Source organism: Gopherus flavomarginatus, chromosome 2, assembly GCF_025201925.1.
Source record: "Gopherus flavomarginatus isolate rGopFla2 chromosome 2, rGopFla2.mat.asm, whole genome shotgun sequence".
Classification (NCBI taxonomy): domain Eukaryota; kingdom Metazoa; phylum Chordata; order Testudines; family Testudinidae; genus Gopherus; species Gopherus flavomarginatus.
The window spans coordinates 298,734,579-298,749,585 of record NC_066618.1 but is presented as its reverse complement, the minus strand read 5'-3'; the positions used below and the strand labels follow the sequence as shown (position 1 = coordinate 298,749,585).

Sequence of the window (15,007 nt, the reverse complement as noted above, 5' to 3'; positions counted from 1 at the left end):
ATCCCAAAGTGCTTGCATCCGAAGAAGTGGGCTGTAGCCTATGAAAGCTTTTGCTCAAATAAATTTGTTAGTCTCTAAGGTGCCACAAGTACTCCTGTTCTTTTTATAAATATTGATATTTTACAAGTCCCGCAATACCTCCACCCCTGGAATCATATTCATCCATATTATTGTTAATAGGGAAATTGAGGCACAGAGACATGAAGTGATTTGCCCAAGTGACTCACATGCACTGTTAATCAGTGGTGGAGATGGGATTAGATCTCAAGCCTCCTGACTCTTAGTCTCTTGCTTTAATAATAAGTCTACCCTTCCTTTCCTAGACCAAATTATAAGCACCTTTATAGGGGACTATGTTGTGCTGTATATGAGCAGGATCAGATTAGAGTTGCTAGGCAATCTCCGCTATAAAGGGGCTCAGAGATGCAATGGTGAAAGCTATAAAGATACCTATAAAAGAAATAAGCGGTAAGTTTTCTCCCCTTCTTGTCTGTCCCCCCTCCTACCGCCACCCTCACCATGAGTGATCTACAGGAGCAATGATCAGAGTAGTGGATTCAAGACTGGTGCATGTAAGAGGAACTAAACATGGTCAGAAGGTGGGATGATGCAGTATTTGATTGCTGTGTAAAGATCCACAATAAGAAATCTGTAATCATTACATAGCTGAGCTTTTCTTCCAGCATTAGTGATGATGTCGGAAACCTACTGAGCATGAGAGCCCATGTAGAACAGGTGTTTTCAGTGCAATGTGATAACAATCAGTTTGCATAACTTGCTGTTGCAAGACTGTTCTGGAAGATGAAACTAACAGGGGTGGTTTTGCTTTCTTCAGGTCTCATAAATGACCATAAAAACATCCATGGAAATGCACCAGTTCCCCCGCCCTCCAGGACTCCAGGGTGGAGAAATCCCAGGCAGACTGCCTTCAACAGTCAGGAAGCATTCTCTGCAAGATATTCTCAGCAAGCTCCGAGGGATTTCCAATCACATCAAGGTAACTCCTGGAGGAAAAAATACTCCCTTGTAAACAGACCGCCTGCACGAACACATCATCCTGGAAGCAGTGCATCTGCTAACGCACTTCAGGCTTTTGTGAGCCAAAGGAATAGCCAGCCTCCGGGGCCACAGGGAACAGGCTCGGAAAGACAAGTGGGCTTAGCAACAGGTGATATAGTCGTAGGAGTCAAACTGCCACAGAAGACTAGCTCAGCCTTGGACAATAGAAATGTTAGTGAGTTGGCATCCCAGCAGGGTTCCTCTGGGATGAAAGCAGCCATAGCTGCTCCAAAAGGAAGTGAAAAGGTCCATGAAAGTTCTAGCTTTCAAAGTGTTGCTCAAAAAGAGGACAAAGAATCGTCTCTCTCTGTCTCCCAGAGTTCATTGCACCAACCTGCTGGTGCTGGAGGCAGAGATGACGTAAGCCCAGCATGTGCGAAGGAACTGGGCAAACTTCGGACTGTGAAACTGGCTAAAAGTGCTACTGAGTTACGTGACGTTATCAGTGAAAGTGCCATAGCATTAAAATCCAAGCCTCAACAGCCTTCAGCTCTGTCTGATCGAGAATCAGGCGGGCTGCTAGCCTGGAAGAAGCCAGTAGCACAGGTTCCAGCTCACTGTAGTTCAGAGCAAGTCACGGCAGGAAGAGATACTTTGAAGGAGCCAAAGACCCTTGGAAAATCTGAGGCACGCACAAACTCAATTCAGGCTGTGACTTCAGAGGTTGGGATAAACCCAGTGAAGAACCAGTTTGCAATACCACACAAGCTGTCCAGTTTCCAAAGACCTGCCTCGACGCCAGTCTCCAGTAAAGCTTCTAAGTTCAGGAAAACCAACTATACATGGATAGCAAATCCTAGTAAATGCCCCCGTGCTGTAAAGAGATGGACCAGCCCTAGAGCTTCTGAAAGCACTAGGAAGCTTTCTGTGGGAGCAGAGAGAACTGCTAAACCACTGCCAAAGGGAGACTTAGGAGCAAAGCAGAAGAAATCCGGAGTGCATTTGAAGCTGGATGCCTCTCCTAGTAAATACAAATGGAAAGCATCCAGCCTACAGCCATCTTCTTCAACTTCCAAGTCAGTGTTCAGGTGGCAGTCTGAGGGACGAAAGGAGGCTGGAGTCTCCCAGGCTTGCAGAGCCAACTTTGGCCTTCAGACTCTAAGCAACGCATCCGTCGGTCATGATGGGTTGAAGTCATCTTTCAACGATGCTGCACTTTCCACTTATAAAGTGAAGAGCCGGACCAAAATCATCAGGAGAAAGGGGAGTTGCTGGTAAGTTACTAATTGTCTAAAGTTCTGTAGCTGGTACTAACCTTCTTTGCACTTCTCCTGGGGCCAGTTCCTTCTTTCATTGAAGTCCCTAGGAGTCTTGCCATTGACTTCAATGGAAGCAAATACTCAATTATTTACATTGTAAGCTCTTTGGAACCGGGACCCTCTTTGTGTTCTGTGTACAGTGTGTAGCCCAGTGGGGTCCTGATCCATGACTGGGATTGCTAGGTGCTGTCGCAGTACAAAGAAATGCTTGCTGCTTCCTTTCCAAACACGGGACTTTCAGATCAGCGTGAAATATGCTGTTTTTGAGAGGTGAGAGTCCTTAAACTTCAGCTGCTTTATTTCCCACAAACAACTGCTATTTCCTTTCCTTTTTCCCCAACTGTATCCTCCTCCAAATATATATTGCCAACAGCTCTTATTAGAGACCTACAATAATAAGCCAGTATTCAGTGGGGGAAAAGAAGTCAGTAAGGAAACAGGTTTCAGAGAGGTAGCCATGTTAGTCCAGGGGCGGGCAAACTATGGCCTGGACGGCCACATCCTGGCCTTCAGACCTTTTAGTCTGGCCCTTGAGCTCCTCCTGGGGAGTGGGGTCCAGGTCTTGCCCCGCTCTGCGCGGCTCCTGGAAGCAGCAGCCTGTCCCCCCCCTCTGGCTTCTATGCATAGGCTCAGCTGGGGGCTCCACACGCTGCCCCTACCCCAAGCACCGCCCCCACAGCTCCTATTGGCTAGGAACCACAGTCAATGAGAGCTACAGGGGCGGTGCCTGCAGACGGGGCAGCACGCAGAGGTGCCTGGCCATGCCTCCGCGTAGGAGCCGGAGGGAAGATATACTGCTGCTTCTGGGAGCTTCTTGAGGTAAGTGACGCCTGGAACTTGCACCCCGACCCCCTCCTGCGCTCCAACCCCCTGACCTCCAAACCCCTTTGTCCCAGCCAGCACCCTCCTGCACCCCCAACCCCTCATCCCCAGCCCCACCCAGAGCCTGCACCCCCACCTGAAGCCCTCACCCCCTCCCACACCCCAACCCCAATTTCATGAGCATTCATGGCCTGCCATACAATTTCCATATCCAGAGGTACCTTACTAAGTTGGGGGTCAGTGCTAATGAGGCCAATTCAGTCAGTGTGGATGTGGCCCATTCCCAGCCGTTGACATGAAGGTGTGAGTATCAACAGAGGATGATTTTTTGTACTCACACCTTCGTGTCAACGGTTGAGAATGGGCCACATCCACCCTAATTGAACTGGCCTTGTTAGCACTGACCCCCTACTTGGCAAGGCAACTCCCATCTTTTCATGTGTTGTATTTATACCTGCCTGTATTTTCCACTCCATGCATCTGATGAAGTGGGTTCTAGCCCACGAAAGCTTATGCCCACATAAATTTTAGTCTCTAAGTTGCCACAGGGACTCCTGGTTGTTTTAGTAAGGAAAGAGGTTTCAGTTTCAGGCTATGAATTTGTTAGATGTAGGGGATGAGGAGGGGAGAAGGAATGATTTCAGTTAATTGTTTTATCATGCCTCTCACCCCAGAGTGTTTTACACGTTTTATATGCAGATGGATCTGAAGAAGTAGGCAGCAGCTGATCTGTGTACAACACTCCACATTACAGTGGAGTGAAGGGATATCCAGGACAAAAGTCTATTTATACAAAAAGTACCATGGGATTGTTATCCCATGGCATGTCTAGCATGATACCATCCCTTGGGCCTGGGCGTGCCTTGTCTCTCTCTTCAAGAATTTTTGCAGGTGCTTTTATAATTTCCCATAGATTTGAAGTTGACAAGGATCCATGTCCCCTTGGTGGTCGTGCAGTTTTCCTGGAGGCCTCTAGTAGAGTACAATGTGCAGGAGCAGCAGAACTATCCAGCACAATTCATATGCAATGAAACCTCTGCTGTGGGCACATCTGTTAAGTGTAACGTACAATAGGAGTGGAAATAAACAGATGTGAAGGGAAAAAGCATGTGGGCTAAGTCACACATCCAGGGAAGTGGCACAAGTTGGACTGATGGTCTAATGCAGTGCTTCTCAAAGTCAGGCCGCCGCTTGTTCAGGGAAAGCCCCTGGCGGGCTGGGCTGGTTTGTTTACCTGCCGCCTCCGCAAGTTCGGCCGATTGCGGCTCCCACTGGCCGTGGTTCGCCGCTCCAGGCCAATGGGGGCTGCGGGAAGTGGCGCGAGCCGAGGGATGTGCTGGCCGCTGCTTCCCGCAGCCCCCATTGGCCTGGAGTGATGAACCGCGGCCAGTGGGAGCCTCAGTCGGCTGAACCTCCAGACGCCGCAGGTAAACAAACTGGCCCGGCGTGCCAGGGGCTTTCTGTGAACAAGCGGCGGCCCAGCTTTGAGAAGCACTGGTCTAATGGCAACAGATTTGAGATCAGGACTAAGCTGTGTCTCACTTCTTAAGCTAGTGAGCTATGAAAGCACTGTGCAGGCATTGTCATGGGAAGGGTGTGCTCTGTGTTGCTGTGTTTAAAAAATATATATATGGAGATATACCGATCTCATAGAACTGGAAGGGACCCTGAAAGGTCATCGAGTCCATCCAGTCATCCTTCACTAGCAGGGCCAAGTACTGATTTTCCCCCAGATCCCTAAGTGACCCCCTCAAGGACTGAGCTCACAGCTATGGGTTTAGCAGGATAATGCTCAAACCACTGAGCTGCATCAATAAACTAAAGATACACAGAATGAACTTGAAAATTTTGGTTTCACTGATTTGTCCAGGGCCACGCAATAAGCCAGTGACAGAGCTTAGGTTAGAATTTGGGGGCATCTGGCCCTTACTCCCATGTCCAAGCTGATCTTTTTGTCCATCTTCTACTAATCTCCCCACCGTGCTTTGGTGATGTCTCCACATGAGTGGTGCTGAGGAGATGGGGTCCGTGGGGTGAGGTGAGGAGAGTTTGGGGTCTGCTTGCTTATTGCTTTTGCCTGGCTTGGCCTGATCTTCTCAGCCCTCTTAAGAACATTCTCCTCCTCCAACAGCTATAGTAGGGGAGAGACTGGGAGTGATGGGGGATACCTAGATGTGAATTGAGTTGTCAAAGAGCGCTGTCTCTCTTCATGCTTTCCAGCAATTGGTCAAATTTGCCCCTTCACTTGGCATTACCCATCAGCATATTTCCATTGCTCTTACTAGAGAAGCACCGTAGTTCAAAGGATAAGGTATCAGACCGGGAGTCTAATCCCAGCTGTGCTACTGTCTCCCTTTGTTAGTGGAGAAAGGAGAGAACAGATAGCTGAAGGCAGGGAGTTGTGTTTGATACCTTTGTGGTCCCTTTTTAAACTCCCTGTGTTGCATTCTTTGCAGTTCCCCAACAGATAAGAAGAACAACTCCTTTCCCACGATGCCCCTGAAAAGCCACTACTCTCTCAGGAAAAGAAACTCCCTGCGGGGAAGACCTGCACCACTGAAGAGAGCCCTGCCCAAGGAGCTGGTGCAGATCACCAAGCACAGGCTATGCCGACTGCCAGCCTCTAGAATGCACATCCCAGCCAAAGAAGGTAAGAGCTTGGATGTGTGATGATAGAGCTGGAATACTGCATGAGGAGGGACAGTTTTAGGAGTAGGTTTTTGGAAGTAGGAAATGAGCTGCTCATTCCTCAGTGAAGTAAACCTGCTGATCGCTGTTGTAGAGTCAGTGTTGAGAAGAGAAGACAGCATGGGATGGGGCCTTCACTCCATCTCAAAGCTTTCTCACCAGGTCCCACTTCTCTAGAGCCTTGCGTTCCCCCACCTTGCCCCCATGTGCACCATGAAACCTCCCCTCAGGACCACCTCTAATTGACAGCTACTCTAAAGCATCCCCTTGCTCCTAGGATGGGTTGGCTATACTGTCGGTTAAAGACCAGCTTTTACTGGGCAAATGATTGTTTTCAGTTGTGTTGTGAGTGGTGGCATAAAGTAACTTTCACTGTGTATAGATCTGTGCACAGCACCGAGTCATCTTCTGCATGTGTAGGGTCAATTCCCTGTCTCTGAACGTATATGAACTGTTGATGAGCCCCCACTCCCCATGGTTAAGAAACCTTATTGGTGTGAACAGAACCTCAATGGTGACTGGTCAATGTCTGTTAATTTCGGTTGTGTCCTTCTTTTTCCTTTACCACCATCACCTTGTCACTCTCTAGATCAGGAAAGGGCAAGGACTGTTCCATGGAAGATCTTGCAATCTAAACAGACACTCAGAACACAAAGAACTCGCTGAGTGGTCAGCAGAGTTCAAATATTGTTGGTCAGTATTGAGGTAGTTTAAAGGTTAAGCCAATCGTATCTTTGAGTGGGCTAGAGTCTACAGGCTTCACAGAGAGAGTGTGTTTGAAGAAGGACTCAAAGGAGGAGGTGGCAGAAGCATTGTTTGTAAGGTACAGCTGTAAGATTGTATAATCGCTGTTTTTCCACTAGGGAAAAAACAGTGTGTGTCTCATGAGATGCTCATCTCAGCAAGGAAAAATCTACCTGATAACTGCATCATGGTTAGGAACTGTGGGCATTACAGCTGCATCTCTGCAGGGGTAAAGCATGTATGTGTGAGTTGGTTGAAATTAATAGGTTAATTTAAACTTTCTCAAAGGGTTATTAAAAGAATTAATGTTTGTTTGTAGAATGGAGTACTGCCCCCTAGGTAGAACAGCATTTATCTGTAATGCATCTTTTACTCTAGATCTAACTGCTAGAGGATTTGACCTCATGCACATGAACATTGTGCACATCTCTATGTTTTGTAAGTTGGTGTGTCTCTGGTTTGATCACCTGCTGTGTATGGTGAGGTTTGGCAGTTAGTGGGTCAGGCTCTCTGTCATTTCTGGCCCATTAACTTGTGTTTATGTGATTCTCTTGTGTGGTCTGAGTTGACAGGAAGCTGTCTCCATAACCCTCCTTGCAGAGCAGGAGCTTTCAAATAACCCAGCCCATTGCTGCACTGGCAACTTGCCGGGAGTCTGAGGGCTGCACCTAATTGTATGAACATGGAACAGATCGTTTATAATTTCTTTCAATTTCCTCCTCTGTAAAATTGGTTTAATGTCTACCACAGGGGTGGGGAGGGTGGTAGTGTGAGTATTGTTTATAAAGCGCTTGAGAGCCTCACATGGAAACTACTAGAGAGGGGCAGGCTTTGAAGACTCTTGCTTTCAACAAGTGTGGATGGGAGGAGATAGGGTAGTGGGGAGTGTGTGCACTTAACCAGTTGGGGTACAGCAGCATGGCTATTGCTCTGCTGTTGCTGATGCCGCTGCTTATTTGAGTTGGAAGGGACAGTTCTATGCTCTGGCTACAGGAATTGGTCTCAAAATGGCTTAGGCCTGAATTTTTCTGGAAAATGCATGTGCAGTTGCCTAATTTGCATGTGGAATTACTAGGCTGAACATGCACTATTGCAGTCACTGCATGTGCAGAAGAGCAGCCGCATGTCTAACTTGTCCTTTGTGTGACAGATGCTACTGTTCTTGCACAAACAAAAGACAGTAAACAGGGCAACACTTCAGGCGAGAGAGAGCATCAGGGGTTGTTAGTGAGGAGCAGGGAAGAGTGATTTTCTATGGAAAGTGGGTGTTTTTATATGGAGGGATTTGGAGATGTGGGGAGAGGTTGCTTTGCAGACGTGGTCAGGAAGAGTGTGCCAGGTATAGTGGGAAGAGGTTCCAGAGGTAGTGAGCCAACGTGATAAAAGGCACAACACAGTGTGTGGGAGAGGAAGGTGAAGAGAAATGAGATGTGCATTTAGGTGTATGATTGCATGTTTTGACCATCTGAGCATTTGTGATTGTCAGACCCCTGGAAACCAAACCAGTCACTGTGCAGTGGAGTTGAGGCTCAGTTTCTCCCAATTCTCTCTCTAAATTCTATTGCACCTGGAGAGGCTTTTAGGTTGCGGAGATAGGGCACCACTGAAAGGCCCTGCATGAAAGGCTTGGGTAGAAAAGAATGTCATGGTACATGGACACTGCAAATAGAACCAAAGGTCTCTCTCAGCTCATATTGAACCTGGGAAATCAACTTACCAAAGACAGTTCAGCCACAAGGCCTCTTCAGAGATCATCTCCCGAGGGAGAAGGGAAGAGAGATGAGGAGAGTGGCCAGGGCTTCACTGCATGTCAATGAGAGTGTTTCTGTGAGGGCACAAGTATTTGGTGAAGGCTAAGAGGAGACTAAGGCTATGTCTTCGCTACAACCTGTGTTGGCAAAATGTATGTCACTCGGGTGTGAATATTCCACCCCTCCGAGTGATGTAAGTTACACTGACATACCTGCTCGTGTGCTCGGTGCTATGTTGGCAGGAGAGCTTTTCCCACCCACACCGTTTCTGCCGTTTGCAGAGGTGGGGTTTTTTTTTAATGCCAATGGGAGAGCTCTCTCCTGCTGGTATAGGGCGTCTTCACCAGCTGTGCTGCAGCGGCACAGCCACATCGGTACAGCTGCAGTGCTGTACGTACAGATATCCCCTCAAGCTGTCGAGCACAAAGCAGCAAGGATCTAGGAAAAAATTAATGCTAAAGCTGGTAGCTGGAAAGAGCAATATAATGACAGCTGCTTAGTTCAAGTAGTGGGGTCTGCATGGAAGCCTCAGACAGGGAGGCAGCTTGCTTGTTCTGTACCTGCTCTAGGGGTATATACAGCATTAAGTCTCCTGAGTTGTTGATCTGGCACTTTCACCAGTGTGGTTTTCTCGATGTTACAGATTTAAGAATTCTTTACAATTCACCTTGTTTAAAAAGAACATTCTGATGCATCTGCTGAGGGGCTGGAAGAAGTTGCTCTGCTATAGAAGCTTTGAGGAGCGCAGCAAGTTCGGTCTGTAGTAATTCTTTGCACTCTGAGTGCTCTTTATCCACGGGTCTCAAAGCACTTAGGAGGCGAGTACATGAGAAAACTGAGCCACCAAGAAGGGACGTGGGTTCATTGAGCTGAGTTAGTGGCAGAACTGGGACTAGAACCTCACTCTCCTGGCTCCTAGTTCTTTTGTTCTAACTGCTGGACATGAAGTTTTATTAAGCCCTTCGTTTCTGGAAACTTGGCTTCACATTCCGCAGTGGCTGAGCTGCAAATGAAAATGAGTGTGGGGATCTCTCAGGACATAGTAGTTCCTTGTCCATGTTGCAGAAGTACCACAAGAGGTGTCCATATTGGCATTTTCTGCTTTGGAGAGGTCTGTGACTCCACTCTTGAAGCTTGCACATCACCTACAAAGATGGTACCTGGTTCTAGCTAGTGGTATTGGTCCCCCCATGTAAATCTTACGTTCTTTGGCTTGTCAAATCATTCATGATGGCCCTGTTATTTCTGACTGTCTTTCTCCCAACACTCCCCCCGGGATTGTCCCTGCATGTAGCATTTGCCCTTCAGATAGACCAGCACTGTGGCACTGTCTTCTCATTAGCATGGCAAAATGGGGCTGATTGTGTGTATCAGTTTTGCTCATGTCTGCCAGCTATGGAGGGTAGCTGTGGAGCCCTTCTTTGTAGCACATCTCCCTGTTTTTAGTGTCATTTTTCAGGGCAGAACTTCATTTTCAGTAGATGATCATGATAGGCTGTTTAGCATAAATTATATTCGGGCAAATATACCACAATTTAGTCCAAGAGCTATCAGTCAAAGCCCATATAAGGATTTCGTAGTTAGAAGTGAAACCTTGTGTAAATTCAGAATATAAAGACCAAATGGACTAAACCCTCCCACTGCCCTAATGTCTCCTGGGGACCTGTACAGCAACCACCAAAGATCCATATATTTTGGAAATACATACATATTGAAGTCCCAGGGTTCAGAACATAGATAAGTGTCATCAAGAAACAATTCTTCATCCTAAACCATGCAGGCTTTTGTATATGTGCACAGTGGAGGCACATTTGGTGGTGGTGGTGACTCTGATCCATCTAGAGCAGAGGTAGGCAACCTATGGCATGGGTGCTGAAGGCAGCAAGCGAGCTGATTTTCAGTGGCACTCGCACTGCCTGGGCCCTGGCCACTGGTCTGTGGGACTCTGCATTTTAATTTAATTTTAAATGAAGCTTCTTAAACATTTTAAAAACCTTATTTACTTTACATACAACAATAGTTTAGTTATATATTATAGACTTAGAGAAAGAGACCTTCTAAAAATATTAAAATGTATGACTGGCACATGAAACCTTAAATTAGAGTGAATAAATGAAGACTCGGCACATGATTTCTGAAAGGTTATCGAGTCCTGATCCAGAGTGAGGAAAAGTATGGGGGCTGTTCAGAAAATTAACCTATAAGGGTCCTGTGAGGTTTGAACTTTCCACATTGTAGCAATTCAGAGAACTCCCTGGATTGGATCCACTCTCTGCAAAACTGAGACTACCTCTTGGCTTGGGGGAGGGAGGAATAAATGTTTATTCTACTTACCTGGCTTAACCAGGAGATCTTCAATTATCTAAAAATCAAACAAGAGTCCTACAAAAAGTGGAAACTAGGTCAAATTACAAAGGCTGAATATAAACAAATAACACAAGTATGTAGGGACAAAACGAGATCAAACTAGCTAGAGAGAGAAAAGGTAACAGGAAAACATTCTGCAAATACATTAGAAGCAAGAGGACGACCAAGGAGAGGGCAGGCCCATTACTCAATGGGGGGTAAGTGGAGGGAATAACAGAAAATGTGGAAATGGCAGAGGTGCTTAATGACTTCTTTGTTTCGGTTTTCACGAAGAAGGTTGGTAGTGTTTGAATGTCTAACATAGTGAATGCCAGTGAAAATGAGGTAGGATCAGAGGCTAAAATAGAAATAGAGCAAGTTAAAAATTACTTAAGACAAGTTAGATGTCTTCAAGTCACCAGGGCCTGGTGAAATGCATCCTAGAATATTCAAGGAGCTCACTGAGGAGATATCTGAGCCATTAGCTATTATCTTTGAAAAGTCATGGAAGATGTGAGACATTCCAGATGACTGGAAAAAGGCGAATATAGTGCCCATCTGTAAAAAGGGAAATAAGGACAATCTTGGGGAATTACAGACCAGTCAGTGTAACTTCTGTACCCAGAAAGATAATGGAGCAAATAATTAAGCAGTCAGTTTGCAGACATCTAGAAGATAATAAGGTGATAAGTAACAGATTTGTCAAGAACAAATAGTGTCAAACCAACCTGATAACTTTCTTTGACAGGGTAACAAGCCTTGTGGATGGGGGAAGCAGTAAATGTGATATATCTTGACTTTAGTAAAGCTTTTGATAGTGTCTCACCTAACCTTTTCATAAACAAACTAGGGAAATGCAACCTAGATGGAGCTACTATATGGTGGGTGCAAAACTGGTTGGAAAACCGTTCCCAGAGGGTAGTTATCAGTGGTTCAGTGTCATACTGGAAGGGCATGATGAGTGGGGTCCCACAGGGGTCAGTTCTGGTTACAGTTCTGTTCAATATCTTCATCATTGATTTAGATAATGGTATGAAGAGTACACATATAGAGTTTGCAAGTGATACCAAGCTGAGAGGGGTTGCAAGTGCTTTGGAGGATAGGATTAACATTCAAAATGATCTAAATAAACTGGAGAAATGGTCTGAAGTAAATAGGATGAAATTCAATACGGACAAATGCAAAGTACTCCATTTAGGAAGGTACACATACAAAATGGGCAATGACTGCCTAGAAAGGAGTACTGCGGAAAGGGATCTGAGGATCATAGTGGACCATAAGCTAAATATGAGTCAACAGTGTAACGTTGTTGCAAAAAAAAGCAAACATCATTCTGGACTATATTAGCAGGAGTGTTGTAAATAAGACACAAAAAGTAATTTTTCTGCTTTACTCTGCATTGATTAAGTCTCAACTGGAGCATTGTGTCCAGTTCTGGGTGCCACATTTCAGGAAGGATGTGGACAAATTGGAGAAAGTCCAGAGAAGAGCAACAGAAATGATTAAAGGTCTAGAAAGCATGACCTATGAGGGAAAATTGACAAAACTGGGTTTGTTTAGTCTGGAAAAAAGAAGACGGATAGGGAACATTTTTTTCAAGTACATAAGATTGTTATAAGGAGGAAGAAGAAAAATTGTTGTTCTTAACATCTGTCCTTGAAACAGGGTTGCTAACAGGTAATAGAATCCATTCATTTTAGAGACCGAAAGGACTCATTGGGTCATGTTACCCTGGAGCAAGTGCAGGGTTGCTCTCTGCAAGTACGTTTTCTAATGTTTTTCCCAGTCTTGGTTTAAGTGTCCCACGTGACAGGCCAGACTAGATGATCACAGTGCTCCCTTCTGGCCTTGGAATCTATCATATAACTTCCATCATTTCCCTTGGGAGGCATTTCCGCAGTTCTCATTAGGAAGATCTTGTTCATTTCAGACTAGTATATCTTCTCGGGAGCATCTTTTACTGCAAAGGATAGTTCTAGGAGAGTTTGACTGTGTATCTTACTCCCTGGAAATATTCTCCAGACAGTCAGCATAGCAATATATTCTGTAGAAGGATCCTTGTCCTCTCTTCTCCCTCACACCTACAGGCCAGCTTTCCCAACTAATGTTTCCAGCATAAGATATTAGCAGCATGCCAGTGTCTAACTTGGGAAATGCTGCGTCTTTCATCCTGAAGGATCCCCAGTCACTTTACAGTCTCTCTAATCACCATAGCCACCTCTAAAATGGAATGCAGCAGTGTGACGATGCGGTTCTGGCGGGACCCAACTGAGAGTGTCAGTTCAGGACCAATTGCTTAAACAGGGCAGTCACAGCCCTAGGCTGGGGTTTTTCCACCTCTTAAGGCAAACCAAACCAGCCAGACAAAAATGACTTCGGTTTCACCCCACTGGCTAACCACAAGTCACACAAGCAATTTCCTTAGACACTCCAGTCTCCCAATATCACCACCAGTGCCACCCGTCCTGGGGATGAATGGTTATGAAAACCAACACCCCAGTAAAAGAAAAAGGGTCTCTCAATCCCAAAGGACCAAGCCCCAGACCCAGGTCAATATACACATCAGATCTTACCCACAAATCACGCTGTTGCCAGTCCTTTAGAATCTAAAATCTAAAGGTTTATTCATAAAGGGAAAAAGGTAGAGATGAGAGCTAGAATTGGTTAAATGGAATTAATTACATACAGTAATGGCAAAGTTCTTAGTTCAGGCTTGTAGCAGAGATGGAGTAAACTGCAGGTTCAAATCAAGTCTCTGGAGAACATCCCCCGCTGGGATGGGTCATCAGTCCTTTGTGTAGAGCTTCAGTTTGTAACAAAGTCCCTCCAGAGGTAAGAAGCAGGATTGAAGACAAGATGGAGATGAGGCATCAGCCTTATATAGGCACTTCCAGGTGTAAGAACACTTCTTTGTTCTTACTGTGGAAAATTACAGCAAAATGGAGTTTAGAGTCACATGGGCAAGTCCCTGCATACTTTGCTGAGGCTACGTCTACACTACAGCATAAAATCGAAATTACTAAAACCGGTTTTATAAAACCGATATAAAATCGATTTTATGCGTCCACACTAGGGCACATTAATTCGGTGGTGTGCGTCCATGGTCCTAGGCTACCATCGATTTCCGGAGCGGTGCACTCTGGGTAGCCACAATAAAAGAATGAGACCAATAACTTCGATTTCCGTCCACGCTGACCCTAAATCGATATAGTAATATTGATTTTAGGGTTACTCCTCTCGTTGGGGAGGAGTACAGAAATCGATTTTAAGAGCCCTTAAAATCGATTTAAAGTGCCTTGTAGTGTGGACGGGTACAGCGTTAAATCGATTTAACACTGTTTAAATCGATTTAACTGTGTAGTGTGGACCAGGCCTGAGTTACAGGCATATCTGCCTCCTCTCAATGGGTCAGTTGTGTAGCTGATGGTCCTTAATGGGCCATCAAGCAGGCTAAGCAGAGCTAACACCAACTTGTCTGGGGTGTTTCCCAGAATGCAGTGCCAATTTGAAATACAGACTGTATAGAGCCAATACTTATAACTTCAACTACAAAATGATACAGACATACAGACAGCATAATGATAACCAGTAACCCATAACTTGGTCTTAGACACCTTATATGACCCCCTTTACATAAGATTTGGTGCCACTACAGGACCTTGGTTGCAACCCATGTTCTATATGGTCCCAGTTTATATCATATGTCACAAGCAGCTGTTCAGCAATATGCAGTAACTGAACCTAACTGTGTAGCACAGGAAGTGAGGAAGAATCCTGTAGTCAGGTGAAATTTCAAGTTAAATATTGGTAGAATGTAGTCACCTTAATTGGAATTTGGCTAGGACCCTAGGATTAACACCCCTATTCTTATTAAAAGTGGTATGAGATCTTTAATGGTCACAAGCAGTTAAGGCTCTGGTTTCATGTCTCATCTGAAAATTGATGTCTCCAGTGACACACTACCCCCTAGTCCTCTGCTGGGATATCTTGGAAACGAATGTAATGTGTTCTGTCTATGTATCATAGAAATTTTAATTATAGAAATGTGGGGCTGGAAGGGACCTCAAGAAGTGATCAAGTCCAGCTCCCAGCACTGTAGCAGGACCAAATGAACCGCAACCATCTATGGCAAGTGTTTGGAGTTTTGTAAAAACAGGCTGGACGGTGATGGGAATTCTACAGCCTCCCTTGGAAGCATATTTCAGAGCTTAACTACTGTTTTAGTTTTTTTCCTAATATCTAAGCTAAATCTTCCATGCTGCAGATTAAACCCATTACTACTTGTCTAATCTTCAGTGTACATGGAGAACAATTGATCCCAGTCCTCTTTTCAACAGC

At 45.4% G+C, this 15,007-nt stretch overlaps 2 protein-coding genes across 3 annotated transcripts in view; one reads left to right on the top strand and one right to left on the bottom strand.

Annotated features, from left to right (window-relative positions):
* RHPN1 (rhophilin Rho GTPase binding protein 1) overlaps nt 1-15,007 on the bottom strand; it is a 974,759-nt gene that overhangs the window by 27,214 nt on the left and 932,538 nt on the right. The window lies entirely within an intron of this gene.
* ZC3H3 (zinc finger CCCH-type containing 3) overlaps nt 1-15,007 on the top strand; it is a 374,847-nt gene that overhangs the window by 2,254 nt on the left and 357,586 nt on the right. For both annotated transcript variants that reach the window (XM_050940706.1, XM_050940707.1), the window contains exons 2-3: nt 836-2,273; nt 5,597-5,790. In XM_050940706.1, coding sequence (XP_050796663.1) covers nt 836-2,273; nt 5,597-5,790 — 1,632 coding nt within the window. The remainder of the gene's footprint in view (nt 1-835; nt 2,274-5,596; nt 5,791-15,007) is intronic.